The sequence below is a fragment of the Camelina sativa genome, chromosome 1, assembly GCF_000633955.1.
Source record: "Camelina sativa cultivar DH55 chromosome 1, Cs, whole genome shotgun sequence".
In the NCBI taxonomy this organism is placed as follows: domain Eukaryota; kingdom Viridiplantae; phylum Streptophyta; class Magnoliopsida; order Brassicales; family Brassicaceae; genus Camelina; species Camelina sativa.
In genome coordinates this window covers 2,600,304-2,627,825 of record NC_025685.1, presented here as the reverse complement: position 1 = coordinate 2,627,825, position 27,522 = coordinate 2,600,304, and the positions used below count along the sequence as shown (strand labels likewise).

The window sequence follows — 27,522 nt, the reverse complement described above, 5'->3', positions numbered from 1 at the left end:
CTACATTCGATACCAATTGTTGAATGAATCCACCAACTACAAACATTTTCAAATCATTCCACCGCATCTACATTGATTTTTAAAAACCACGATTTATGTTCTAATTAGGCCAAAAAATCGCCATTCCACTACTTTACAGACGCGCGAAACGCTAATTGTTAGGTTCTTCTATAAGACATCATAATCGCAGCGTTTTAAAGTCACCCTTTTTCTCTTTTGGGCCGTACGAGAAAGTTTGAAACTCTCTCTCTCTCGCTCTGGGTCTGCAGAAGAAGAAAAAGCTCGGCAATTTCAATGTTTTCTCAGAACAGAGAACCCAGTTCTTGAGCTTTCTGTTTCAGGTACTCTAATGGCTTCTTTATAACCCTATGATCATAAGCTGGTTCAATTAGTAGGGTTTGTTTTTTTTCCCCCTTTCTGATCCTCTTTTCTCATATCAGAATTGTGATCTATTATTCAATTTCGGATTCGTTTTTGGAAATTAGGGTTCCTAACTTATATATACGATTCGATTTCTTATTGTACTGGCCGCCATGGCGTTGGCTGAATTTGATTAAAATTGTGTACATTTGAGAGTTCGTGTTTTATGCAAAGAGGTGTGTAATGTAGAGTCTGGTTTTGGTTTTTACAGGATTTGATTGGTCATGGCCACCAACAAAGTCATAGCTATATGCCAGTCAGGTGGTGAGTTTGTGACTATCAAAGATGGTACGTTATCGTATTCTGGTGGCGATGCTTTTGCGATACATATTGATCAGAACACTTCAATGAGCGATTTCAAGTCAGAGTTGGCGGAGAATTTTGGGTTTGGTTTGGAGGCAATGACTCTTAAGTATTTTCTCCCTGGAAACAAGAAGACCCTTATTACCATCTCTAAGGATAAGGATTTCAAACGCATGGTCACCTTTTCTGCTGATGCAGGGACTGTCGAGATCTTCGTCATTCCTGAGGAAGTTGCTGCCAAAAATCTCTCCACCATGCCAGCCAGTAGGTAGATGTTTTCTTTTGCTTTGTTCTACTTCCTTTGTTCTAGAACTTGTGTTGGTCCATTGAGCTGATCATAGTTAGAGAATTGTATGGTTCTGTCTAAGTTGTTTGTAGCTAATGAAACAATTTAATGAAAAGCACATTGATCTCATGTCTGAATTAGGTAATAACAAATTAGCTAATGTGTGAATTGCTTCTACAGGTCTAGTAGGACAACGGCATCAGAAGGGGTGGTACCTGCAGTTTGTACTGCAGGAGATGTTGTCGAGGAGGATATATCAGATGATTTTCAAATTGAAATGGATATGCCTGATGATAGTCCTTTACCGTGCAATTTTGTTTTGGTTGATCAGAAACATAACACAGGGATACAGCAGTGGGAAAACGTCATCACGGGTGTTGATCAACGGTTTAATACCTTTATTGAATTCAGAGATGCATTGCACAAGTACTCAGTCGCCCATGGTTTTGCTTACAGATACAAGAAAATTGACAGCCATCGAGTTTCTGTTAAATGCAAAGCTCAAGGTTGTCCATGGCGTATCACTGCAGCGAGGCTATCAACGACTCAGTTGATATGTATCAAGAAAATGAACCCAAGGCACACGTGTGAGAGAGCAGTCATCAAACCTGGTTACCGTGCAACTAGAGGATGGGTAAGAACCATCTTGAAAGAGAAGTTGAAAGCCTTCCCAGACTACAAGCCCAAGGATATTGCTGAGGACATAAAGAAAGAGTATGGTATTCAGTTGAATTACTCACAGGCATGGAGAGCGAAAGAGATTGCCCGAGAGCAGCTCCAAGGTTCTTATAAAGAGGCGTATAGTCAGCTTCCCTTAATCTGTGAGAAGATGAAGGAGACAAATCCTGGCAGTATTGCCACTTTCATGACAAAGGAAGATTCGAGCTTTCATCGTCTTTTCATATCGTTTTATGCTTCAATATCTGGGTTTAAACAAGGTTCCCGTCCTCTTCTTTTCCTTGACAACGCTATCTTAAACTCAAAATACCAAGGGGTTATGCTCGTTGCAACAGCTTGCGATGCTGAAGATGGCATATTTCCAGTAGCCTTTGCTATTGTGGATTCAGAGACAGAAGAGAACTGGCTTTGGTTTTTGGAACAACTCAAATCTGCATTGTCTGAGTCGCGAAGAATCACATTTGTTGCCGATATCCAGAATGGTCTGAAGAATGCAATAGCGCAGGTCTTTGAAGATGCACACCACGCATATTGTCTACGCCAGCTCGCTGAAAAATTAAATGTGGACTTGAAGGGGCAGTTTTCTAATGAAGCAAGACGGTATATGCTCAATGATTTCTACTCTGTGGCGTATGCAACAACACTAGAGGGTTATTACAGTGCCTTGGAGAATATAAAAAGTATATCTCCTGATGCTTACAACTGGGTTATAGAAAATGAACCGCACCATTGGGCAAATGCCCTATTCCAAGGAGAGAGATATAACCAGATGTACTCAACCTTTGGGCTAGACTTTTACAGCTGGGTATCTGAAGCACATGAGTTTCCCATTACCCAAATGATTGATGAATTTCGAGCAAAGATGATGCAATCAATTTATACCCATCAGGTTGAATCACGGGAATGGGTCACAGCTCTAACACCATCTAACGAGGAGAAGTTACAGAAAGAAATAGAACTTGCGCATTCACTTCAGGTTTCATCACCAGAAGGTAGCTTATTCCAGGTTCATGGAGGAGAATCTTCTGTCAACATAGTTGATATCAATCAGTGTGATTGTGACTGCAAGATGTGGCGGCTAACTGGGTTACCTTGTAGCCATGCGATTGTTGTTATCCAATGCATAGGGAAAAGCCCATATGAGTACTGCTCTACATACTTAACTGTAGAGAGTCACCGTTTAATGTACGCAGAGTCGATTCAACCTGTGCCGAACATGGACAGGATGATGCTGGACGAGGCTCCCGAGGGGTTAGTTAGCGTGACTCCTCCACCAACAAGGAGAACACCGGGAAGACCGAAGATGAAGAAGGTTGAGCAGTTTGACATGATAAAACGTCAGCTACAATGTAGCAAATGCAAGGGACTAGGACATAACAAAAAAACCTGCAAAGCTACTTAGTTAGGATATGTGTTGGTTAGTTTTTTTTCAAAGTAGATGATTTTGGATAACTCTTCTCTTTTGTAATGAAGAATTAAAAAATATCGTTCGTTTCCAAACCAATGCGAGCTTTTTTATTTCGCAGCAGAACTCGTTGATCCCATGACATTCGAACTTTTTGATCTATGAATTTGCTAACTAGGTTGCATGGAAACAGATAATCTGAAGCTGAAAAGTTTCGAAAATCAGAAACAATTTTTTTTAAAAAATTAGAAAATGGAAACGTTTTAGAAACATATATATATACATATATACATTATGTATATATATATATATATATATTATAAAACACTATATATTAAAATAATATCAAAAAGAATATTTGAAACAACAAGAATTCAAAATATAAATATTAAATACTTAAATTAAAACACTAATAATATTATATATTTCTATGTACAGTATAATTAACTTTTATATTTTAAATATTTATTTATTAAATTTTCAAACTAAAAAACATTTCCGTATTTCCAAAACAGAAAACGGTGTTTTTAAAACACAAACGGTGTTTCCAAAACGGAAACAGAATTTTCATCGTATTTGTAAACAAAAATTTCTAAAAATCATGTTTCTATTATTTATTTCCGTATTTCCACGGATTTCTGTTTCTAAAAAACCGATATGAAAAAGAGTTTCTAGATAGATAGATTGGTAATACGACTGGTATTCGATATTACTCCCATGTCGAAAGGCTTTTGGTTACATGGCTTAAATAAAAGTAGACAATTACTATAGAGTCGTAAGTAAATTACGCAACTGCCACCGTTTCATTAATCCTTTTGGCGGCTTTATCTCTCTCACTCCCTCTCTCAGGCAGAAAGAAAAACCCTAAAATTGTTAAAAGCTTCGTTTTACACACAAACAGAAGAGGAGAGGAGACTGTATCTATCTGTACATTCTTCGTAGCGTTTTTGTAAAAATGGAGGTCTCTTCAGTGAAAAAGCTTGAGCAGATGGAGTTCTCTCTAGAATCGGTCACTGATCTCTCCTCTTCTTCCGTTTCGTCGTCCTCTCCAGCTGTAGCTACGTTTTCCTGCGTTGATGGAGTCACGGAGCTCCGATTTCTGCCATCCGATTCGACCCATTGCTTCAATTTTGATCTCGCTTCAGCTCAGGTCAATGTCGATTCACATTCTTATGTTACTGTTCCTCTTGTTTTTTTTTTATCGGTTTGGATTTTTTTTATTTTTGTGAAACGTTTCTTTGATACATGAAGATGATGAATTTTAGGAAGAATCAAAACTCTGTTGTTATTATTTCTTGAAATTACTTTGTTCCACATTGTTGCTTCACAATTTGTCTGAGATATTTTTAGAAGAGATGATTGGTGTTCATACTAATATTACGACTGAAGCAAATATTTTAAAGTCTGTAAGGTTGAATTTTTAGTAAAGCTGATTAGGCTTATGTTTTATAATCTTATTATTGGGGTCTTGTTACGTCTGAGAAGGCATGCGTTGATCGTATTACATCTTTGTTTATGTTTTTTCTTTCTTTCTCAGTTATTCAAGTTGGGGCCAGTCCATTTCATCTGTGTATCTGATAGTTCGAGTTCAACAGAGGAGGTACGTTACTTTTCAGATCAATTTCTATTGTTATTCTTGAAATTGAATATCTTGTTTCGTCTTCTTGATATATCCTTGAGTGCCTTATCAATAATGTGTTACAAGATGTTTGGTTTATTTTTCTTCATGATTCATTTAATAAGTTTTCTTTTGGAAACAGAAATCATTCTCCCAAGGAGTCAATATAAAATTTAAAACTGAGAAGGATAGCAAGGATTTTTGTGATTCTTTTGAAGAGTGGACAAAGGATGCTGTTGTTCAAGGTGAGCCTTTGTATCATTTAGAGATGTATTACCATGTATGCCTTATTTTCGCTTTTACTTAAGAAAGATTCTGAAACCCATTATAGACTAGCTATACCAGAATTTAAGTTTGTTCTGGCTATTTGTGCATTCACTATCCACTCTTCACTATCATTTTGCCCATTTCAAAATCTATGCATAATATTTGTGCATTCTCCTTTACTGTCTTCTCTTTTTTTCCGTTTCTAGGATCATCCTTGCAAAATGGAACAGTTTCAGCTAAAAAAAGCAAGTTTGACAATAAGATAGAGGCTTCCTCGGCAAAAATGTATTTCCATTATTATGGACAACTTCTACATCAGCAAAATATGCTTCAAGATTATGTTAGGACAGGTAAAACATCTGGTCTCAATGTGTTGTTTGTTTCAGAACTGTTTCAGTTTTCTTTTCACCGTTTCTTTGCCCTGGAATAGCTCTTTATGAACCTTATACATGTCTTCAGGTACATATTACGCTGCAGTCATGGAGAATCGTTCAGATTTTGCTGGTCGTATTGTGGTCGATGTGGGTGCTGGGAGTGGCATTTTGTCAATGTTTGCTGCCCAGGTAATATTTAGGCTAAAGGTTACAGAATTAAGAATTTTGGTATGCTCGAACAAGAATAAGTTGATAGATAATTTTATCTGTAAAGTTAGAAAATGAATAAAGACTAAAGGGGAGTTGTTTATTGAGAAGTCCTCGCTCTCTTTTACAATTACATCTCTGATTCCAACCTACACTTGCCTTAATCCACCGAGTAGAATTGATGATCCGTAAATGCAATAGACAGAAGTACCAAAGTAAATGTGAACTCTTTTCTAGTTATATACCTTGGTGACGGCGGCTGTCATAGCTATCAGGTGGTTATGGTACTTGTGCATTTTTTCTTCTGTCTTCTTGATGCATATTTATATTTTTTGCTAAATTAGGCTGGTGCCAAGCATGTGTATGCGGTTGAAGCATCAGAAATGGCTGAGTATGCACGTAAACTGATTGCTGGAAACCCACTATTCGCTGAACGGATCACAGTAAGACTCCTAATTCAGTTTTGATCATCATATATATTTGTGATAGATGTATTTTTCTGATGATGTTGAAACTGGCACAAGTGTAGGTCATTAAGGGTAAAGTTGAGGATATCGACTTGCCTGAGAAAGCAGATATTTTGATATCTGAACCGATGGGTATGTGTCTCAGAGATAGTCTTTAAATGTGTTTTTTTCCTAAAAATTGGAAACTTAGAATCTTTAGACAAGCAAAAACTTTGTTAGAGAAAAGATATATCACTAGTGATTGAAAGTTCCATTAATCATTTAAATGACATGTCTTATGTTCTGCACCAGGCACCTTATTGGTCAACGAGAGAATGTTAGAATCATATGTAATTGCTAGGGATCGTTTTATGTCTCCCAAGGGCAAAATGTTTCCCACTGTCGGAAGGTAAAGTCAACCTTTGATAGCGTTTCCTTCTTTTATTTCTTACCAAGTCTTCACTCATTTAATTCTATCTCTGTAGGATTCACATGGCACCATTTTCCGATGAATTCTTATTTATTGAGATGGCAAATAAGGTAGCCTCTGTTTTATTCTAAGCAGTATTTCCCAGAAAATTTGCCTAAGCTTGTTGGGTTAGTTTAATTTTGGTTTGCAGTCTCAATCATTCATTAATACAAATTCCCCCTCTATGCAGGCTATGTTTTGGCAACAGCAGAACTATTATGGAGTTGATCTGACACCTCTATATGGATCAGCACACCAAGGTTATTTTTCTCAGGTATATCTATTATCACCCAAGCTTTTTTGTAAATATCTATTTATACCAACTAACGTATTTGGTTATACTCATCATAACCAGTATTAATGAATTACATCTTTTGATTTCACAGCCCGTGGTTGATGCATTTGATCCAAGAGTATTAGTGGCTCCTCCAATGTTTCACATGATAGATTTCACTCAAATGAAGGTACTTGCGCTACTTAATACTGTTCCTCAGTGTTCCACTCTATGTCAAGAAAATTTGATCTTTCATGGTGCACGTAAATGACTTCCAATCTCATTTTACCTCTGAATCTTTTCACAGGAAGAAGATTTTTACGAGATTGATATCCCATTGAAGTTCACGGCTTCCATGTGCACCAGATTGCATGGACTTGCCTGCTGGTTCGACGTTCTATTTGACGGGAGGTAACTTTGCTTCTTAGTTTTTTTTTTTCATTCAAAACTTCTTATTTTCACGTTTATCTTTGCAATTGAAGAATATTTCATTTCAAACTCGTTTTTTTTACTCTATTTCCAACAGCACGGTCCAAAGATGGCTCACAACTGCACCTGGTGCACCTACCACACATTGGTACCAAATCAGATGTGTTCTCTCGCAGCCTATTTACGTAATGGCAGGTCAAGAGATCACTGGTAGACTTCATTTGATAGCCCACAGTGCTCAGAGTTACACCATAGATCTAACTTTATCAGGTCCGACTTGCTTCTTCTTGCGTTTTCCTCATTCGGAAGTACCATCATCCAACTTTCAACTTCTTTTCCAAAACTGATAACATAAGTATTGTGTTTTTTAACAGCTAAAATGTGGGGTCCCGGTGCAAGTCAAGGCGGAATTCTCCAATCATCAACATGCAAATTCGATCTGAAAGAACCATATTATAGAATGTCTCAGCCACAAGCATACCCTGTTGCACAAGAACCACCTCTACAACCACAACCGGAGCTAAGTACACAGGTAAAATGCATTCAGCAAATAGAATAGGTATGGTTGCTTTTTTTTTCTATGTGTGTATTGATATATATGCATTTACTGTTAGCAGGACATACAAACACAAAACGATGAATTAGAAGAAGAGTTACTGCAACAGCCGCCACAGAATCCGAGTACCCAGCTCTAGAAGCTAATAAGAGATAATGATACCATCTTTAGATCTCGGTCATATTTGAACTTGGAATTTTAGTTTGTAACGTCGCGAAGGTAAAAAAAAAATGTTCTTGGGTGTCTTGTGAGGTTTGTTATGGTTCTATCTAGATGATGAGCATGGAAAGATCTCATCACTCCCTTTGGACCTTTGTGTGTGTGTGTTTCTTTGTTCACATCGAACTTATCAATTATTTAAGTTAATGATGTCTTTAATATATACTCACATGATATTTATACTCTAATAACATCCACACGCAATGTAAACAAATGTATATCGAGTTCAGGTTTGATGAAATAATAATTTTAATTACCCCAAGCAAAATCCGTAAGAGAACTTTATCAACGGAAGTAGACGTAGAACTTAGCATGAAAGTAAAAAAGTGAGCAAAAGATGAATTCGAAGGATCATAAATGATCAAACTGATGCTCTGTTATAATGCAGTGTAAGACATAGGAACACAGGCACTTCCTTACGAAATTCACTTCTAGTCAGTCTTCTTAAGATTTCTGCTTCTTACACTACACAAGGAGCTGGCTCTTATGTCGGAGAAAATACAACCTTTGTTATAAAGAAGAGCTCATACCAAAGTGACTTATAGACCGAGCAATAGTCTCCAAATAAATCCTTAAAAAGATGGGCTCGACATCAGGAAGAATGCAGAAGATGCATCTGGATGGGAGATACCATGAAGATCTTGGTGGTTCTCAAGAACTGAATCAAACGAAGAAGGGAACCGAAGTAATTATCTGGGGTTAATTGATATAAGCATGTTTCAAGTGACGACACCCATCTTTCTTGATCTGTGAACACTGACAGATATTAAACAATCATTGTCCCCGCCAGACACTTGGGGTTCTTGTGATTCAGAATGCTCACTTGAATCAGACATAATCCAAAACGTCTTTTGTTGGTTTTCCTGTGCAAAAAACGAGATTACCGATAACTGTCTACCAAGATCGTGCAGCATGCCGTGCCTTTCCTGTTTCCCTCAAAACAGCGCCAACAATAGCTGCTTGCTCAAGACAATCATTTTTATGCAAAGTATCCAAAAGAACAACACAGGTTTTAGTATGGATGTGTAATCCTTTTCGACGTGTTTCCTCAAAGAGAGAAAAAGCTTCCATTGCCCTGTTCCCGTTACTTAGACCTTCTATCATGGCATTATAACAAGCAGAGTCTGGAACACCACCATTAGCCTTAAACCGATCAAAGAGAGCCCCAGCCTCTGCAATATTCCCAGCCTTTGCAAGTCCCGATATCATGGTGGTGTAAGAAATAGTGCTAGGTTTCATTCCCTGTTTCTGCATCTCTTGCCAATAGACAAAGGCTTTATTGAACTTCCTGACCTTACAAAGACCATTAATTAGGATACCATAAGTAACTTGGTTTGGCGTGCATTTCAATTCTTTCATCGACTGAAAACAGACAAGGGCTTCATTGATTTCCTCAGCCTTGACCAATGCATCAAGCAATGAGTTCCATGTGTAGACATTAGGTGTTAATCCTTTCTGCATAAGCTCTTCCAGGATAAGGTAAGCTTCATCTATCCTACCAACTTTCCCAAACCCATCAATAAGACTACTGTAAATTACCACGTTTAGCTCTATTCTCTTTGATTTTGCTTCCTCAAAGAGCATATAAGCTTCATCAAGCCGATCAATTTTTGCAAGCCCGTCAATGACCGAACCATACGTAACGACAGTTGGCTCAAAACCTTTCGTCTTCATTTCCTCCAGCAGCTGATAAGCTTTGTTAACTTTTCCGCACTTGCAGAAACCGTCAATGACAATATTGTAAGCACGTGTGTCCAAGACACAGCCTTGCTCTTTCATGGAATAAAACAACTCATACGTTTCATTTGCAAACCCTGCTTTTATTAGTCCATGAATTAAAATCGAGTAGCTTCGAGCATCTGGGACAAACCGATGGGCTTTTATTTCTTCAAACATCGCCCTTCCCTTTTCTGGTTCTCCAGCTTTGAACATGCAGTCCATGTACGTATTAAGAAGCTGCAAGTCAGGAGAACAATTTTGATTAATCATCTCCTTGTATATCTTGTGTCCATCTTCTTTTCTACCGTGGTTGAAGAAGTTCCTTATCAGGGATGTGTAAACAATAGAGTTAGTACGACAATCAGAATCCAGCATCTTCTCATAGATTTTGTAAGCGTCATCAACTCTTCCGACCTTCCCTAAGCCATCTATGAGGGAACAAAATGTAATCTCATCTGGGGTACAAAACTTATAGTCCATCTCCTCAAATATAGAACATGCTTCATCAAGCTTTTGGGATTTACAGAGCCGATCAACCATTATGTTCACTGTCCTAACATTAGGAAACAGACCAGCCTTCTGCATAGAATCACGTAGCTTAAAAGCATAGTCAAGTTTACCAGCTCTACACAGCATGTCAATGAGAATATTATAGGTTGAAAGATTTGGAGCAGCATCTTTTTTCATCTCCTCAAACATTCTCAAAGCTTCGTCCACTTTTCCCATCTTTCTTAAGCATGTAAGAATGCAATTATATGCGATCACACTCGGTATAGAGCCCTTTGCCCTTTGTCTCTCTAGGAGACTGTATGCTTCATCAAATTTTCCAGCCGAACCATAACCCATAATCATCGTGTTGTAAGCATAAGTGCAAGGGACCCGTCTATTCTTCTCTAAATGCTCAAACATCTCCACAGCTTCATCCAATCTGTTTGCCTTGCACAGAACTCCTATCATGCTAGTATAAGTGACTTCATCAGGCTTTAAACCATTCGCTTCTATCTCGTGAAAAAATTTCCATGCCATATCAACCTTGCCCACTTTACCAAAGCTATCTATGCATACATTATAAAGAACAATGTCGGCATCAAGAGAGCTGCTCTTCATCTCATCAAGCAAAGATAGAGCAGAATCAACTCGACCCTCTTTGGCAAATCCCCGAATCAATGTCGTAAACAGATGAACAGTTGGTTCATACCCTAACTCCTGCATCTGCTGAAAGAGAGTCAACATCATATCAGAATGATTAATAGCTGAAAAAGCACCGATAAGAGTTGTGTAAGCTGAAAAAGCAGGTCGAAACTTGAACTTCCTCATCATCTGCACAACATCAAAACCTTCCCTAAGCTTATTCACCTTAACACAGCTCAAAACCATCTCAATACAAGTATTAACAGAAGGACCAAATCCTGCAACACTCATTTCTCCAAGAATCTGTTCCAAAGCATCAAAATTTCTGCAACGAGCCATCAACAAAAGCAAGGAGTTGTATGATTCAGGACAATGAGGCAGCTCGGTTCTCCTCTCATACCAACGGAAATACTCAATCGCCCGGTTAACATCTTTCAGCCTCCGTAAAACCCCAATGACAAATTCTGGTTGTGGTTTAAAGCTTAGAGCAGATAGAGCATTCTCAGCTGAAGGTCCCCATGGACCAGTCTCCAAAACATTGCAAATATCATCAACAGTTTGCCTATTACCCTCAAATGTATATGGTTTCTCATGATTTTCGCCATTATCAGACAAAGATGATAATTGCTTACAAACTGTGACAACAACACGAGAGGATTTTGTATCGGTGTGAAATATAATACCTGCAGGGTGAACACGAGAGAGAGAGACAAACATAACACAAATCAGGAACAGTCTCATATGAGATTCATCAGTTTGGAAGCGACAGTACTATAAAGAAGCCACAAGAATTCAGCTCAGGTACTGAAATGCACAAAAGCATATATTACCTGGTCTTAGTAGCATCCGCATCCGCATCCGCATGCGCATCTTCCTGACTTCCGAGTTATAAACCGCCGACTAATCTCAAAATCCAACACGATCGAAGAAGATACCAATTAAAATAAAAATAAAAATCAAATCTTTCTATATATAACGAAACTCTGAAGTGAAAAAGAGAGTCCAGCTTTCAGGAGAAGAGAGTAGAGAGGGTTTAACGAGATGAAATAAAACAAAACAAAACATAGGTTTAGCCGAATCGGAGGAACAAGACCCAGACACCTCCCTTTCATCTAGAGGGGTTTCAGAAAAAGTCAACTAATTTGAGTTTGACCTAAATAAAACCTCCCGGGTCTACCCTATGTTATCCGGGTCGTCATCGGGAGCGTCGCGAGTTCGGAAACGCCAGTGTGTTTAATGAAAAATTCAAACTTTGCTTGCTCCCGAGTTATTTTTATCGAAATCAATCTAGGAGTTTGAACCCTAAATTTGGGATTTTTTTTTGTTTTCGACCTTTCAGTTTTGTGGGATTGGTTTTAAATTAGTGTGTAGGGTTATGGTTACTTCTATTTCAGAGCAGTAATGAGTAACCACAAACGCAGCGGTGGTTTAAACCCTTGTGAAAACTTCAGTTTCTTCAGCTTATTACGTTCATCAAGAGTCATGGCTCCTGGAAATTACCGTTACCCAGAAGTGAAATCTCCGTTGCGGAGACAAGTTCATGGGCCTTCGCGGATTCTGAAGAGCGGCCTCTCTTCTATGACAAGAGGGGTAGGTCGGGATCTTAGCACACGGCAGGTTTCTGGTAATGGGTTTGGAGCTTCTTTTCTCACAAGGAACTATGACTTGTTTAAAAGAAATGCAATTGATTTGCCTTTGCCTTATAGAACGGATAGAGAAGTGACTGATGCTGACGATGAGTGTAAAGATGTGGAAATGATATCTACTGATACTAGTATGGAGAGTGTGGAAAACGTGGCTATGGAGGTGGAAGAGAAGGCAGAGATGGGGAATAGATTATTTTCTGAGGTTGTTAATCTGAAAAATGGGAGCTTGATGGTGGATGATGGTTCTCAAGCTAATAGTTCATTTGTTTTGAATCACCCTGTGACTGATGTTACGAGTTATGAAGCATACACAAAGGTTGTCAAGAGTGCTGAGAACCGGACTTCTAAACTGAAAGACAAAGGCTTTGGTGATGTTGTGAAAGAGAGAGGCCGTGCTTTACTGCGAAGCTTGTTTTCTTTTTCTTTTTCGTTTTGGAAACAAAATGAAGAACCAGTAGAGGTTTGGCTATTTTCATTTTATCTTTATAGTTGTGGCTAAAGTTTAAGCTTTTATGCTTCATTGTACCTTAATTGGTTTACAGGATGTACGACGTGAAGCATTTCTGCCTCTTTCTAGAGAGGAGGAAACAATGGTCAAGCGTGCATTCTCGGCTAGTGACCCGTATGGTTTTCATTTTTTGTCTCTTATTTACTTACTCTGAGAATACACATTTGTTTTTTGCTATGTAATGCTATGAACGTCTCTCACTGCAGGACCATCTTGGTTGCACATGAGAACTCGAATATTGACATTACAGGGAAAATCCTGAGGTGTCTTAAACCAGGTGAATGGTTGAATGATGAGGTTAGTCAACGCATATAAATCTCACGTGATTTCTTCTTAGAGATTGGATTTAATATATTATGTCCGATTAGAACCTCTGTGATTTGGTAAAATCTTTGGACTTTGTTCTGTGTAGGTCATTAATCTTTATATGGTATTGCTGAAAGAAAGGGAAGCTAGAGAACCAAAGAAGTTTCTAAAATGTCATTTTTTCAATACATTTTTCTTCACTAAGGTTATACCCATTTCTTCTATATGAATTTGAGATTTTAGCCCCTATATATGCTCATGAATTTTGACAAGAAGATATAACCTTAAATCACACCTCAGTTAGTTAATTCGAGGACTGGATACAACTACGGCGCAGTCAGGAGATGGACTTCAGTGAAGAGGTTGGGCTACTATCTCAAAGACTGTGACAAGGTAAACTTGTTGTGTGCTTCTCCTGCTATCACTCTCTATATTACACTCCTTTTTTTTTAGACATTGAAACTCTTTTTGAATTATACCATCTGTCTAAAAGACCTTGTTTGTTGTCAGATATTTATCCCTATCCATAAGAACATCCACTGGACTTTGGCTGTAATAAATATAAAGGACCGGAAACTCCAGTATCTCGACTCATTCAAAGGAAGGGAACCTAAAATACTCGATGCACTGGTAATGTTATAGAGTAAGGAAACCATTATTTTTTTTTTGTGTTGTAACATATATATCCTGATACTGTAGTTTTTCACTTGTCAGGCTAGATATTTTGTGGATGAAGTTAATGACAAGAGTAAAGTAGACCTTGATGTAAGTGGATGGAGACAAGAATTTGTCCAGGACCTTCCAATGCAGAGAAATGGGTAATGCCTTCCTAATAAAGATGTCAGCTACTTGTAGCTCATACATCCATATAGTAGTACATTCGTTAACTTTGACTCTGCATTTTTTTGTAGATACGATTGTGGAATATTTATGCTGAAATACATAGACTTCTACAGCAGAGGTCTGGATCTTTGTTTCACTCAGGTAAAATCGCAGAAAGTTACTAAAACTGCCATCGACTAATAGTATAGTAGGTCATGAGTGTCATATTGAAAGACTTAAAGAGTGCTTAAAATAGAAAGTGTTGGTGTGATTTGAACAGGAACAAATGCCATATTTCCGGGATAGGACAGCGAAGGAGATTCTGCAACTGAAAGCTGAGTGATGATGTAAGCAAAATAAGGAAACTCTTGAAAGAATAGTTTTGAGAAAGGTCTTCCTCTTCATGTAGATAGTGTTGAGAAACTTAGATGATGAAGCACTTGTGTGTGTTTTGATAATTTGATGTACGTATTATATACAGAAAAGGGTAACACAATGTGGGTTATCTGATTTTGAGGCTTGATAGTGAAAATCGAATTATTATTTAAAGATTCTATTTTTCACTATCAGGATACTCTGATTTTGAATTTCGATATTATATTTGTACTTTTAGATTATATATATAAAAATGAAAGAAATTTGTTTTTTCTATTTATAGTGGTAACATGAAGAGTACGAATAAAAAGGGAAACGAAAATATTATTCTATAGGAATTGCAAATGAGAAATCAGAAAAATGTCTCAAAAAAATTATTCTCTCAGGTCTCTCACGTGGTCGTCATGTGGCGACCGAGTCCGAAACTCCAATTTGTCCCCTCCCCAATCAAAAAATAATACTCCTCAGTCGTCATATTCATACACACATATCTCACAATTTTGTTACTGCAATAAAAACTTGTCAATTTGTATTTTGTTATCAAATTTCCCTACCACACACGCTAAAAAAAAAACTTGTCAATATGAGATTATTACGTTTAAACGCATAAATTGGCGTACTTGTTGTTTTGAAGTTTCGGGATTGATTAATAATAACAACATAACCACACTATATGTCACGTATGTTGGCAATTTATACGTAAAAGAATACAAAAATTACAAACCTCTCTCTCAGTGCACTACTACTCATCATCATCAGCAATGTCACGTGACTCTCACGTGCATAGACCTACATTACATGGAAACTGTGGCTGTATAGTTTTTTTGACTTCAACCGTCAGACAAAATACAACCAAAAACATTAAAAAAAAAAAGCGAATAAAGAAAAAAAAAAAAACAACTAGATCTGAAAAAACGACGTCGCATCAGTCATCGGAGTCATCGTTTCCGCCGAAGATGGAGAAGCGGTTGTAGAGTAAGAACAAGATGAGTACGAGGAACAGAGCGACACCGACGGGAGAACCACTAACACGGTGAATCGACTCGGGTTCTCCGGTGGAGAAAATGGCCGAGACGAAAGAACCACGTTCCGACGAGAGAAACTGGATGACGAGGAGGAGGACGATGGGAAGCAAGAGAAGTCCCACCGGACTTAGAAGCTCTGCGATCGCATCTGTAATGGCTTCACCACCGTCTCCGATGAAGAACGGAACGAGTACAACCAATGCAACGACGACGACGAGTATGATTCCGTGTGGCGCAGATCCGCCACCGCCGCCTCCTCCTCCTACAACGCCTTGTCGATCTTGATACATTGTTAATTATAGTCACTGAGTTCTGTGTTTGAATCGACGCAGAGAGTGAGTTTTGTCTTTTTGCTTTTTCTCTCTTCTCTTCTTCCTTTTGGGGTTATAGAAGGATTTGTAAAATTTGGTTTGTTTGTTGTTTGCTTTTTTTTTTAAAAAAAAGAAAGGTTCAAACTTTAAAGGCATAGTCAGTGGCAAATTGGTTTGAGTTTACCTCAAAATTGGTCACATGAGAATGGCTAAAGCCCAATAAGCGAATAACACATTTCAATAAGAGACTATTTGTTGGAACAGTGTATTGATTAAGTTGTTGCTACTTTGCACCCAAAAAAAATAATAAATAAATAATTAAGTTGTTTCTACATATTTTGTTGTTGTGTGTACATGAACAATTGAACATCATGATCCACTAATAACTTTACCAAGAATATATATATATATATATATATATATATATATATATATATATATGCAAAAACAATGATCATAATTGAAAAAAAAAAAATTGATCATTTATATTCTAACTCTCACATATTAATTGGTATTGCGTTCGAAGTTGAACAATGTAAACTTAGTTAATCGAATCTTAACCAATTCTGAATGTCAACTGAACATAAAAAAACCTGAATTTAAACAAGATTCAATCCCATATATGTATATGGGATATAGCTTTCATCAATCACAATTCACACCAATACAAAGGACATAAGAGTTAAGAACCAATTTGGACATAAGAAATCAAAAAATCCTTTTTAGGAAAAGAAATGCTAGCAATAGCTGTTTTGATGCGAGAAATAACATATTCCTTTGACGGCACATCACCACTAAGAAGATCCAATATTATAGTAGAGTGTTTTACAGCTTTAATGTATCCATTTGTAACATAATCTCGGGGGAGGACTTCATTCTATAAAAGATCTACATTTCTTAATAAATGTAAAGCAAAGGGTACCGTCATGCTTTCTTGATATGTGATTTCTGTCTCTTAACCCTTGATTAATAACAAACAACTGATCAACACGATAATATTAATACTAGTGACTGAGTTATTTGTTTGAATTGACACAGAGTGAGTTTTGTTTTTTGTTTTTTTTTTCTCTCTTTTCTGTTATTTTTGGGGTTATAGAAGGATTTGTATAATTTGGTTTGTTTAGCTTTTTGCTTTTTTAAAAAATAATAATTATTATAAGGGTAATGAGGGACGCGTTTGTCTTTTAAAAAAAGGTTTAAAGCATTTCTCATACGTTTTTTAAAAAACTAAATGTCATTGAAATTCCTACATTATTTATATATAATGTTTTTTTAAAGCAGTTTTTTACAATATGTTGTTATGAAAAAAATAACAAAGAAATACTACTTATTAATAACAAAGAAATACTATTTAAATAATAAACAATTTAAAGCTAAAATGCAATTCTTAACATTTACACCCAAAAAAAAGGGTTAACATTCGATTAAGGTTAGAATTAGGTTTTGTAGTATGTGGTGTATATAAATACGTATGTAAATATATTACGGCTGCCATATAGTATAAACCATCATTAGATTTAAATTTATTGCAAAATTGTAAAAACTCACTACCAACCAATCAGCCAATGACGGTCTCAATAAGAAACTATTTGTTGGAACATTGAATTGATTAAGTTGTTTCAATTGTGTGTACACGAACAATTGAACATCACGATCCACTAATAACTTTACAAAGAATATATATACAGTATGCGAAAACAATTATCATAGTTGGAAAAAAAAAATTGATCATATATATTGTAACTCTCACATATTAATTGGTATTGTGTTCGAAGTTGAACAATGTAAACTTAAAGGGTGTATTCAACTTGACATTTTAAGTGATTTATGTGAAATTTACAAATCCTATGTTATTCAATCATGGATTTTAAAAAGTCTACTAAAATTCACTGTTATTGAACTGATAATTTAAAAATCTACTTTAAAATCCACTGTTATTGAACTGATGATTTAAAAATCTACTTTAAAATCCACTGTTATTCAAAGCAATTTTGTGAATTTGGATTTTAATGATTTTTAGGATTCTGGAGGATTTGAGAGGATTTGTTTAGTTAAAAATACAGAAATCTAAATCTCATGGTTTTAGGTGGGATTTGAAAGAATTTTACAGAAAATCATATCAACTTCTCTAAAATCTATCAAAATTCTAAATTTCCTAAATTCCATCAAATTCTCTAAAATCATGATTTGAATATACCCCTTTAATTAATCTAATCTTAACCAATTCTGAATGTCAACCGAGCATAACAAACCCGAATTTAAACAAGATCCAATCTCATTTGTATATGAGATATAGCTTTCAAATTCACACCAACACAAAGTACATAAGAGTTAAGAACCAATTTGTTGGATTGCGGAGAGAAAGAGCTCTTTGACCTTTTTTAAAATTTTATTTGTCCTTTTTATATATTTTCCAAAGCTCATAATTTCTTGGTTCTCCGTGACAGAAAATTCTCAAACTCTTCCTTCTTTTTCTTGGGGTCCAATCTTTTTTATTATTTTCGTAGAACCTTAAAGCAAAATAACCTAATCATCTTTAATTTTGATGACAAACCTAGCCAACATAAGTTCCAAACCTTACGGTTTACGGTGTAAGTTGTGAAAGTTGATCAGTAGTCCACGTCCTACCCAACTAGTGTATAAGTTGTAAATCATTGATGGACATTAATGTTCATAATTAACGTGGTTGAGCTGAGATATCTAAACTTAATTACTCTCATCAACCGTCCTCTTCCACTACTCACACAAATCGTAGCCCTCCTTTATACGAATTTATTCGTAATGCTGTTTTTCAACATGTGTAAAATAATATACCACTGAAACCTTTCATATATATGGCTTACTTTAACGTGATAATTTAATTAATTGGAAAAAGTCAATTTACACATATGAGACGAGGGCTGGGAAGTGAAATACTATAAATTACTATTATGAATCATATGATTAAAAAAAGTTAGGATCTTTACATTTGCGTTTTCCTCAAACACACGCAACACTCTTGACTTTTGTTTGTAGTGTCCTTTTGACAGCAAAAGATTACAAAGTAGGACCAATCATTTTCTTTTTTCTCTAGAGTTTGGCTTGTTCCTTCACGAGACTACATTGTTCTTACTCTCTCTCTCTCTCTCTCTCTCTCTCTCTCTCTCTCTCTCTCTCTCTTTAATCTCTAACTTTGCTTCCTCTCTCATCTTATCCCATAAAACCATCGTAACTTGTGNTTTTCGTAGAACCTTAAAGCAAAATAACCTAATCATCTTTAATTTTGATGACAAACCTAGCCAACATAAGTTCCAAACCTTACGGTTTACGGTGTAAGTTGTGAAAGTTGATCAGTAGTCCACGTCCTACCCAACTAGTGTATAAGTTGTAAATCATTGATGGACATTAATGTTCATAATTAACGTGGTTGAGCTGAGATATCTAAACTTAATTACTCTCATCAACCGTCCTCTTCCACTACTCACACAAATCGTAGCCCTCCTTTATACGAATTTATTCGTAATGCTGTTTTTCAACATGTGTAAAATAATATACCACTGAAACCTTTCATATATATGGCTTACTTTAACGTGATAATTTAATTAATTGGAAAAAGTCAATTTACACATATGAGACGAGGGCTGGGAAGTGAAATACTATAAATTACTATTATGAATCATATGATTAAAAAAAGTTAGGATCTTTACATTTGCGTTTTCCTCAAACACACGCAACACTCTTGACTTTTGTTTGTAGTGTCCTTTTGACAGCAAAAGATTACAAAGTAGGACCAATCATTTTCTTTTTTCTCTAGAGTTTGGCTTGTTCCTTCACGAGACTACATTGTTCTTACTCTCTCTCTCTCTCTCTCTCTCTCTCTCTCTCTCTCTCTCTCTTTAATCTCTAACTTTGCTTCCTCTCTCATCTTATCCCATAAAACCATCGTAACTTGTGTGCAACAGAGTATGTGACAATGGCTAACCTTTCATCTTCCCAATCGAGTTTTATCTCATGTAATGAGAATTCTTCTCTTGATTCGATTGTAGCTTCGATAAACGACTACATCTTTCGCCTCATATCAGACCTCGAAGCATGGATGTCGCTTAAGCATAAATGCATCACATGGCTGAGCATTGAAGAAGAGGATACTCTGTTTGAATTCTCTTCCGAACACTCTGCTCTCTCGAATCTCTACAGGGGAATCGATAGCATCGAAGCTTCTATACAACAACCCGAATGGTCAGAAGAGAAGATGACTCGTTTGAGAAACTCAGAGAGAATGCTTCAAATGCCTGCGTTGCTTGACGAACAAGGGACGACAACTTCAGGTGTTCCAAACACAGTCTTGGTTGCTTTCTCTTACTTCTACCTCTCCATTGTTAGCTATCTCCAAGGTGATTCCTTGCAGACCACACTGCATTTTCTCCAGTCGGTTTTGGTCTCGCCGGAGATTGTAAGAACCCGCATTGCCCCTGAACTCTGCGAGAGCATCTTCTTCACTCCTGGTGTGTACAAGTCAGATGAAGAGATCAGAGAGATTGCAAGGAAGTATAAATACAGAGCAACTTATTACCAGGTTATGTCGTATGGAGAGACTCATCAGCCACCAAGTGAATGTATAGAGAAACCGCTTCCAAGGCTGAAGAAATATGGGTAAGGATTCAATTCTTATCATCAAAATAGATTACTTCTGTTTGTGTTTATGTCTATTTGCTTCATATCCTAACCCTCTACACATGAACAGGCAAGAAATATTTGCGGCTAATGCACATTCAGTTGCAGAGAAGCTAGAGTTGTCAGAAACCTGTGAGGTAAGTTTACTAATGACAAAGACATGCTTTTGGAGACTCTGAGTGATATCTAATCATTAAAATTGGGTAAAAGAGTAACAATTACCTTCTTTCACTTCTTGGTCTCCATCTTGAAGAAGTTACTGCAGTACCAGAATCACCTCCATAGCAGTAATGATTTGCAAGAGGATGAACTTAATGACATCTTCAACAAAATCAAAGCATCAAGGAAGACTGAAAAAACTGCAAACAACTTCGAAGTTTCTCCATGTTTGGATTGGAACTTGCAGGAAGATTACAATCAAGAACTTGGAAAAAGTGCAAGAGTCAGGTCCCTTAATGACTTCTTGAACGAGTCTCACCTAGATACATCAAGTTCAAAATGCGTTACTAGAGAAGACATTGGCGCGGTAAATTTCTCTAACCAAACATTTTCATTGCTTCAAATTTCCGAGAATGAAAAATTAACATCTTACCAAAAATATGTATTGTGAATCAGGACACATTAGCTAACATCTTCTGTGTTTCCCAACAACAAGCTCATAAGGAAGCATATAATGAGGACACATTAGTAAAAAGATCCCACAGTTTGATCGGTAAGTTTAACCGTTCCATCATTGATATTCAGGCTCAACAATCAAAGACAACTTGGAATACCCAATTAGAAGATGACTCTTCTCTGAGGCAACTAGAGTTGGAAGAAATTTCAGTATTTGGACACAAAGGGTCCATAACTTTTGAAGGAATGAGGAGAAATTTGCAAAACAAAAAACGAGAAAATGGACTTGAGACGCATTCTAGAAGAGCTCCGACGATGGATTTATGGAAGAATCTTCAGAGCTTGATAAAGGAAGTGTTAGGGAATGCAGATGAGAAATATGTCTCAGAGGTTACAATGATTTATCAAATGCTGAACAGGAAAGAAGGATTCAAGTACAGCATGCTAAAAGATGTCATTCTGGATCAGCTGTTTACGGCTATTTCTAGTTCCGAGGAGAAAACTGTGTTAAAGGCATCGATGACCGCTCTTACCAAGATCATATCAGTAAATAGGACAGCTCTTGAGGAGGTCAAGAGGAAGGGTTTAAATTTAAGTCACTTAGCAAATGCTTTGAAACAAAATGTACAAGAAGCAGCTATTCTCATCTACCTGATAAAGCCATCTCCAACAGAAATAAAGAGTCTTGAGCTTTTACCAGCTCTTGTAGATGTTGTTGCATCCACTTCTCCTTCTTCTTATTGTTACACATTTAGACCTTCACCTCCTCTTTTGACGCCGCCTGCTGCATCATTGATGATAATTAAAGTTCTTGTTACTGCTTTTGATCATGCCACAAACACAATGCACTTGGCTGCAATCAGCTCACCTTCGGTTCTTTGTGGACTTCTTGATGTTGCTAAGAGTGGAAGCTCAGGGGAATTCATCTCCTTGGCTACTATTTTAGTAAAATGCATGCAGTTTGATGGACTTAACAGGAAGTATATCTATCAGCATACTCGAGTGGCTCCTTTTGCGCATCTCCTGCAGAGCCAAGACAGAGAAGAAATTTTCACTGCTCTTCAATTTCTTCATGAGGTCCTGAAGATACCAAGGTATACATATCTCAACAAAACACAATTCTCTTTTTATACTACCAGTCACAGTTTTCCATATGACATACTTGTAATTTCAGGTCGTCAGCAATTAAGATTCTGCAACAGATGAAAAAGGAAGGAAGTTTTGACATTAAGGATACATTATTGCAGTGTATTAAACAATTGCAGGGTGATCACAAACTCTTCGCAGCAGATATATTGCTTCAGTTGAATGCACTGGTTAGTACTGAATGTTAAAAAAAACTTATGTTGTTGATTCCATCTAAGTAAATAATTATATTCTCTACAGGATTCCACACCTGAGAATAAAAAGTACAGTAATGAAGCTACCAGAGCTCTGCTTGATGCAGTTACATATAGTGAAGTTCCAAATATGCAGCTGTTATCAACATTCATTCTTTCGAATATCGGTGGAACTTATTCATGGACGGGAGAACCGTATACTGCTGCTTGGTTAATGAAAAGAGGAGGTCTAACTTCTATGTCACACATGAATATGATAAGAAACATCAACTGGTCAGATGATTGCTTACAGGTAAAAATTTTAACTTTATCATTCTAATAGAGTAGCCAAGCCAAAAAGAGTGACTTATGGAAAGGTTTATAATTTTTTGCAGGATCCAGGAATAGATGGATGGTGTTGTAAAATATCAAGAAGGATTGTTGATACAGGCAAAGCCACGTTTTGTGGTTTACAAGAAGGGTTGAAGAGTAAAAACAGGAGTGTTTCGAAGGCATGTCTTATAGCCATTGCATGGCTCAGTATAGAGATTTCAAAAGGTCCAAATAGTTTGAAGTACTCAGCATGTGAAGTCTTACTTGATGAGATATCACAGTTTCTACACCCTGGTTTGGAGCTTGAAGAAAGACTTCTTGCTTGTATATGCATCTACAATTTTAGCTCTGGCAAAGGTGAATTTCTTAACTGTAAAGTGAAATAATGGTTCATACCAATTTAAAGCATGTGACTGTAAGTTTTATACTAAAGTGTAGTTGTCACACAGGAATCCACAAACTAGTAAATTTCTCAGAAGGAGTTAGAGAGTCTTTGAGACGTCTTTCACATGTGACTTGGATGGCAGACGAATTGCATAAAGCAACATATTATCTATTCAGAAAATCTGTAAGTTGTTCTTCACCTGCATATAAATTATTACAATCTCTACCAACCACAAATTAAACCAACCCTGTTAACAGAATCATAGTTAGTCTTCTTAGATGTCATGTTTAAGTTGTCACACATAAACTCATAATTCTGAAAATTTCAATATTGACAGGATCAGCGCATATCTTGTGTTCATACACAAACCATAGAGATGCATCAATCTGGCAGTGGAGCTGTAACAGCTCTCATCTACCATAAAGGCTTGCTCTTTAGTGGATACTCAGATGGTTCAATCAGGGTATGTTATATACTTATAATAAAACTGAATTTGAAGAAAAATGTTTAAAATACCTTACTTGAGCATGCAAACTTATATATCAGGTGTGGAATGTGAATAAGAAAGTAGCTACGGTATTATGGGACATCAAGGAGCACAAAAGCACCGTAACATGCTTTTCACTCTCTGAATCAGGAGAGAGTATCTTAAGTGGGTCTGCAGATAAAACCATCAGGGTATGATAATGATTCAACTCTATCAGGAAACAACACTAGGATCAGGAGAAAACTAAATTTTCTGAAAATGTATATCCTTGTTATTTATATAGGTATGGCAGATAGTTAAAGGAAAATTGGATTGTGCTGAAGTCATAAAAACAAAAGATTCAATAAGGAGACTGGAAGCATATGGAAATATGATCTTTGTCATAACCAAAGGGCACAAGATAAAGGTAGATGTCAGAGGCTATTTACATAGTAATATCGTATAACAATTTCTAACACTAAAAAATAAACACTCAGAGGCTACTAATCTTCTGCAGCTGCTTGATACATCAAGAATATCTCAAAGTATCTTCAAAGGCAAAGGTGTGAAGAGTATGGTAGCATCCCAAGGAAAGATTTATATAGGATGTATAGATACAAGCATACAGGTATGTGTGTGGTTGCCTTTCATTAAAATGATACTAAATTATAAAGACACAAAGTAACATAGCTGTTTCAGGAATTAATCCTCACAAATAAACGGGAAAAAGAAATCAAAGCACCGACGAGGAGCTGGAGAATTCAAAACAAGCCCATCAATTCAGTGGTTGTGTACAAAGATATGTTATATAGCTCAAGCACACATGTTGAGATGTCTAATATAAAGGTAAAAAAAAACTACATTTAACAGTTTTCATCACAATGTGATAGACTACAGAGAGTGACGTAAACAAAAAAATGGCTTACAGGACTTGAGAAGAAATTATGATCCCCAAATGTCAATACCAGCAGAAAAGGGGTCTAATATAGTAGCAATGGGTGTTGTTGAAGACTTCATCTACCTGAATCGAAGTTCATCCGCAAACACTCTTCAGGTAATCTTTTTTTTTTTGCAAAAGTAAAACACTTCCTAGACCAAGACCTACTCAAATGAGACTAAGTGGGCAGAGAGATAGGACTATACTTGCTTATTTTCCTACATTGTTATCATCACTATTCTATCTGATATTAAAGTAAAAACATATGGTTTGTGAAAACAAGATTTGGTTGAGAAGGACACAACAGAAAGTGGGAAGATTATCAGCAGGGAGCAAGATAACAAGCCTCCTTACTGCTAATGATATTGTTTTTTGCGGTACAGAAGCTGGATTCATTAAGGTGAATAATACACACCAAGCTATAAATCATTTTAATTGATCATATATAACCACTAAGAAGACCGACACTAATATCTTACGACAAAACAGGGATGGATTCCGTTATAAATAGCAGAGAGGACGAGTATCTGAGGTAACCATTACAATTTCAACAATCAGCTCAAAGTTATGATATGCATGATACGTGAAGAAGTAAATATACACAGCTTAAACTAGAGTGAAGTGAAGCTGCCCTATGTGATACTTTTACATGTGTTACATAGCATTATATGTAAGATTTAGTTGAGTAGTCCATTTCACTTTTGTGTAGAAAGTGATTTTGCAAAAAAGATCATGCTTTCAGCAAGGAGGAGTACAATGACATTATTAGTAACACGAAAGACAATAATTACTGTGGGATGGAATCAGACTAATAAGGAGTAAAAGTTAGACTCAGAGATCTTAAAGAGGTCCTACATTCTGAATTTTTGATGTAAAGATGCTTCATAAATATTATCACAACGAAAAATTTAGAGTATTCACATGGTCACGTCTGAAGAATCTATTTATGCAGATTTTTGGAATATGCATGAGAAGTCCAAAACTTGGTCCCCACGAAGAAAATAAAATTCATATTTTTGTTGTAATATGATGAATAGAGTTAAGTCAGAAGGCAGCCTTTTTTTTTGCCTTCTGTCTCTTTGCAGAATTGTTAGTCTTTATTTCATATCTTGGACCCGCTTTTGATGTCCTTGTCCCGACCATCTCTTCCACACATTATATATCATCTGATTATCAATCTCAATTTATTATTGCATCTTAAACAGTTATGAATATATGATATGAATATGCTGATGTATCATATAGATTCATAACAGATTTGTTATGTCTTGATCGACTTGACATTTCAATGTTTTTTTCTTCCCTCTTATTTATGTGAAACAAATACATAACCTATGGTTTTGTCGGACAGCAACCTCACCAATATGTTGGCCTTGCATAAATGTAATAAGAGATTAGCTGGTTGGTGACGATGAATTGATGAGCATGATGATTGATGATGATAGTTTTTTAGAGTGATGTTGTTGACTTCTTGTTGTTGCATGTCTTACTTAAAGTTTGTGGGGCTCAAACACACAAAGAAGATAAAATAACGCTAATGAGAGTATTGGCATCATAATGCATGTGCAAAGGCATGTGACTTTTGATTCCACTCGTTTAATAACTTAAAACCCCTAAAACTTTTGACTGCTTTTTTTCAAGTGGGCATTGAAACTATTATAATAGAAGTATAAGTAACACATCTGGTTTACCATCACAGTGACACCACAAGACAAATAGTCTTGGGAGAATTAGACAATGTGTATTATATAATCATAGAAGGAGAATAAGACAAAGCAGCAAGTATCCTAAGCTCATTCTTCCGAAAGGTTTCAAGCTTTATGATGATGACTAGCATATAACCAAGATGCCAAACATAGAAATGAACAAGAAAGTAGTATGACATTACATTACTCACTGAAATCAAAAGATTCAAACCAATGTCCAAAGAACAAAAGAACAGCCTAACTAAAAGCACATGAATGAAATATGAAAATCTCTAAAATTAAAGATTAGAAATACTTAGTAATGCATCTCTCTCTCTCTCTCTCTCTCTCTCTCTCTCTCTCTCTCTCTCTCTCTCTCTCTCTCTAGCTTTTCAAAGCCAACAATGAAGGAATTGAGTCCAAATTGGGAGATGTGTTCTTGTTGTCAGCTGAAGACTCTGTAATAGTACGACCTCTATGATTAGTAGTAGCCTTGGCTCTCATTGGACTAGCAAAAGCCCATCCCCAGCTTCTGTTCCCTATCTTATGATTGTGATGATCAACCGTCGATGAAGATGTTGTTGATGATGAAGAAGATGATGATGTCATGATCATAAACCCACCAAAGATGCCACCACATTTGACCATTTCACTCATGGCATCCGCTGCTTCACCACCTCCATTACCAATGACCTTGGTGGCTTCTCTCTGAGACTCAATCCTTCTCAAGGCACAATCACCAAACCCGTTAGAGATCCTCTCAAAGAAATCACCAGAGAAGCTTCTACTTCCACAGCCAACAGATCTAGATCTCAACACTTTCCTCCCAAAAGACGAACCACCACCACCATTACCAATACCATTTGTTGGCGTTTCTGAAACCACTTTGGCAGGAGTCTCATCTTCTTCCTCAACTATCACATCAATGCCTCCACCACCACCGATCCTCTTAGATGACTCTGTTCCTGTCTCTGTTCTCTGGTTCCTCCTTGAATGGCTAAAGTTATCGACTTTTTTGGTGGTGGTGCTGATCTGATGTTTCGAAGAGTAGAGATGAAGAAAAGACCAAAACCCACTTCGTTTCCTTTGGCCGAAACTCTCACCGTAAGCAGCAGCCGTGGATTTACTTCTCTTGTAGATCAGATTAGCTGAAGAAGACGAAGAGGAGGAAGAAGAAGAGGAAGATGAAGCTGCGAGCATACTCTTCTTCTTCTTCGCCAGCAGAAACGGGAGATTGTTGTTGTTTGTGGAGTCTCTTCCGTTACTTCCGGATGAGAGAGACAGAGCGAGAGATGTAGTGGAAGGACTGAAGGACTTAGGAGGAGAAGAAGAAGA

General features: G+C 36.8%; 7 protein-coding genes across 11 annotated transcripts; 4 read left to right on the top strand and 3 right to left on the bottom strand.

Annotated features, from left to right (window-relative positions):
- LOC104729121 lies at window positions 154-3,219 on the top strand. The gene is made up of 3 exons (XM_010448016.2): window positions 154-341; window positions 632-991; window positions 1,190-3,219. The coding sequence occupies exons 2-3, from the start codon at window positions 645-647 to the stop codon at window positions 3,087-3,089; spliced, it is 2,247 nt and encodes a 748-aa protein (XP_010446318.1). The 5' UTR covers window positions 154-341; window positions 632-644; the 3' UTR covers window positions 3,090-3,219.
- LOC104728994 (probable histone-arginine methyltransferase 1.3) lies at window positions 3,785-8,114 on the top strand. 2 transcript variants are annotated; one of them, XM_010447979.1, is made up of 15 exons: window positions 3,785-4,242; window positions 4,630-4,692; window positions 4,853-4,955; window positions 5,184-5,327; window positions 5,437-5,540; window positions 5,903-6,001; window positions 6,088-6,157; window positions 6,317-6,413; window positions 6,490-6,544; window positions 6,664-6,747; window positions 6,860-6,937; window positions 7,055-7,158; window positions 7,274-7,446; window positions 7,551-7,708; window positions 7,794-8,114. In XM_010447979.1, exons 1-15 carry the CDS (start codon window positions 4,048-4,050, stop codon window positions 7,869-7,871), a joined length of 1,605 nt encoding a protein of 534 aa, XP_010446281.1. In that variant the 5' UTR covers window positions 3,785-4,047; the 3' UTR covers window positions 7,872-8,114. The 2 variants fall into 2 exon arrangements, with proteins under 2 accessions (XP_010446281.1, XP_010446228.1); XM_010447926.1 differs by having other exon boundaries at window positions 7,791-8,114.
- On the bottom strand, window positions 8,205-11,829 carry LOC104728709 (pentatricopeptide repeat-containing protein At3g06920). Its single transcript, XM_010447679.2, has 2 exons — window positions 11,632-11,829; window positions 8,205-11,484 (listed from the first exon to the last, which is right to left on the bottom strand). The coding sequence occupies exons 1-2, from the start codon at window positions 11,669-11,671 to the stop codon at window positions 8,846-8,848; spliced, it is 2,679 nt and encodes an 892-aa protein (XP_010445981.1). The 5' UTR covers window positions 11,672-11,829; the 3' UTR covers window positions 8,205-8,845.
- LOC104728794 (ubiquitin-like-specific protease 1A) lies at window positions 12,017-14,732 on the top strand. 2 transcript variants are annotated; one of them, XM_010447800.2, is made up of 10 exons: window positions 12,019-12,425; window positions 12,508-12,907; window positions 12,990-13,069; window positions 13,162-13,252; window positions 13,368-13,466; window positions 13,562-13,654; window positions 13,772-13,891; window positions 13,976-14,079; window positions 14,173-14,245; window positions 14,364-14,732. In XM_010447800.2, the coding sequence occupies exons 2-10, from the start codon at window positions 12,557-12,559 to the stop codon at window positions 14,424-14,426; spliced, it is 1,074 nt and encodes a 357-aa protein (XP_010446102.1). In that variant the 5' UTR covers window positions 12,019-12,425; window positions 12,508-12,556; the 3' UTR covers window positions 14,427-14,732. The 2 variants fall into 2 exon arrangements, with proteins under 2 accessions (XP_019100375.1, XP_010446102.1); XM_019244830.1 differs by having other exon boundaries at window positions 12,017-12,907.
- Window positions 15,133-16,036, bottom strand: LOC104728629. The gene has a single exon (XM_019238352.1). It carries the CDS (start codon window positions 15,771-15,773, stop codon window positions 15,384-15,386), a length of 390 nt encoding a protein of 129 aa, XP_019093897.1. The 5' UTR covers window positions 15,774-16,036; the 3' UTR covers window positions 15,133-15,383.
- Window positions 19,647-25,433, top strand: LOC104728420 (putative E3 ubiquitin-protein ligase LIN-1). Of its 3 annotated transcripts, none has more exons than XM_010447531.2 (16): window positions 19,647-20,426; window positions 20,518-20,584; window positions 20,704-20,973; window positions 21,063-22,156; window positions 22,237-22,378; window positions 22,449-22,694; window positions 22,777-23,071; window positions 23,164-23,282; window positions 23,437-23,562; window positions 23,646-23,777; window positions 23,870-23,992; window positions 24,083-24,193; window positions 24,265-24,411; window positions 24,494-24,619; window positions 24,786-24,902; window positions 24,992-25,433. In XM_010447531.2, exons 1-16 carry the CDS (start codon window positions 19,747-19,749, stop codon window positions 25,007-25,009), a joined length of 3,813 nt encoding a protein of 1,270 aa, XP_010445833.1. In that variant the 5' UTR covers window positions 19,647-19,746; the 3' UTR covers window positions 25,010-25,433. The 3 variants fall into 3 exon arrangements, 2 of the variants coding, with proteins under 2 accessions (XP_010445833.1, XP_010445722.1); XM_010447420.2 differs by having other exon boundaries at window positions 20,701-20,973; XR_758223.2 differs by lacking the exon at window positions 24,992-25,433 and having other exon boundaries at window positions 20,701-20,973; window positions 24,296-24,411.
- LOC104728347 (uncharacterized protein DDB_G0271670) lies at window positions 26,341-27,522 on the bottom strand (the record flags this gene model as incomplete). The annotated part of the gene is made up of 1 exon (XM_019237055.1): window positions 26,341-27,522. A coding segment is annotated over one exon (951 nt), but the record flags the coding sequence as incomplete, so codon positions are not given.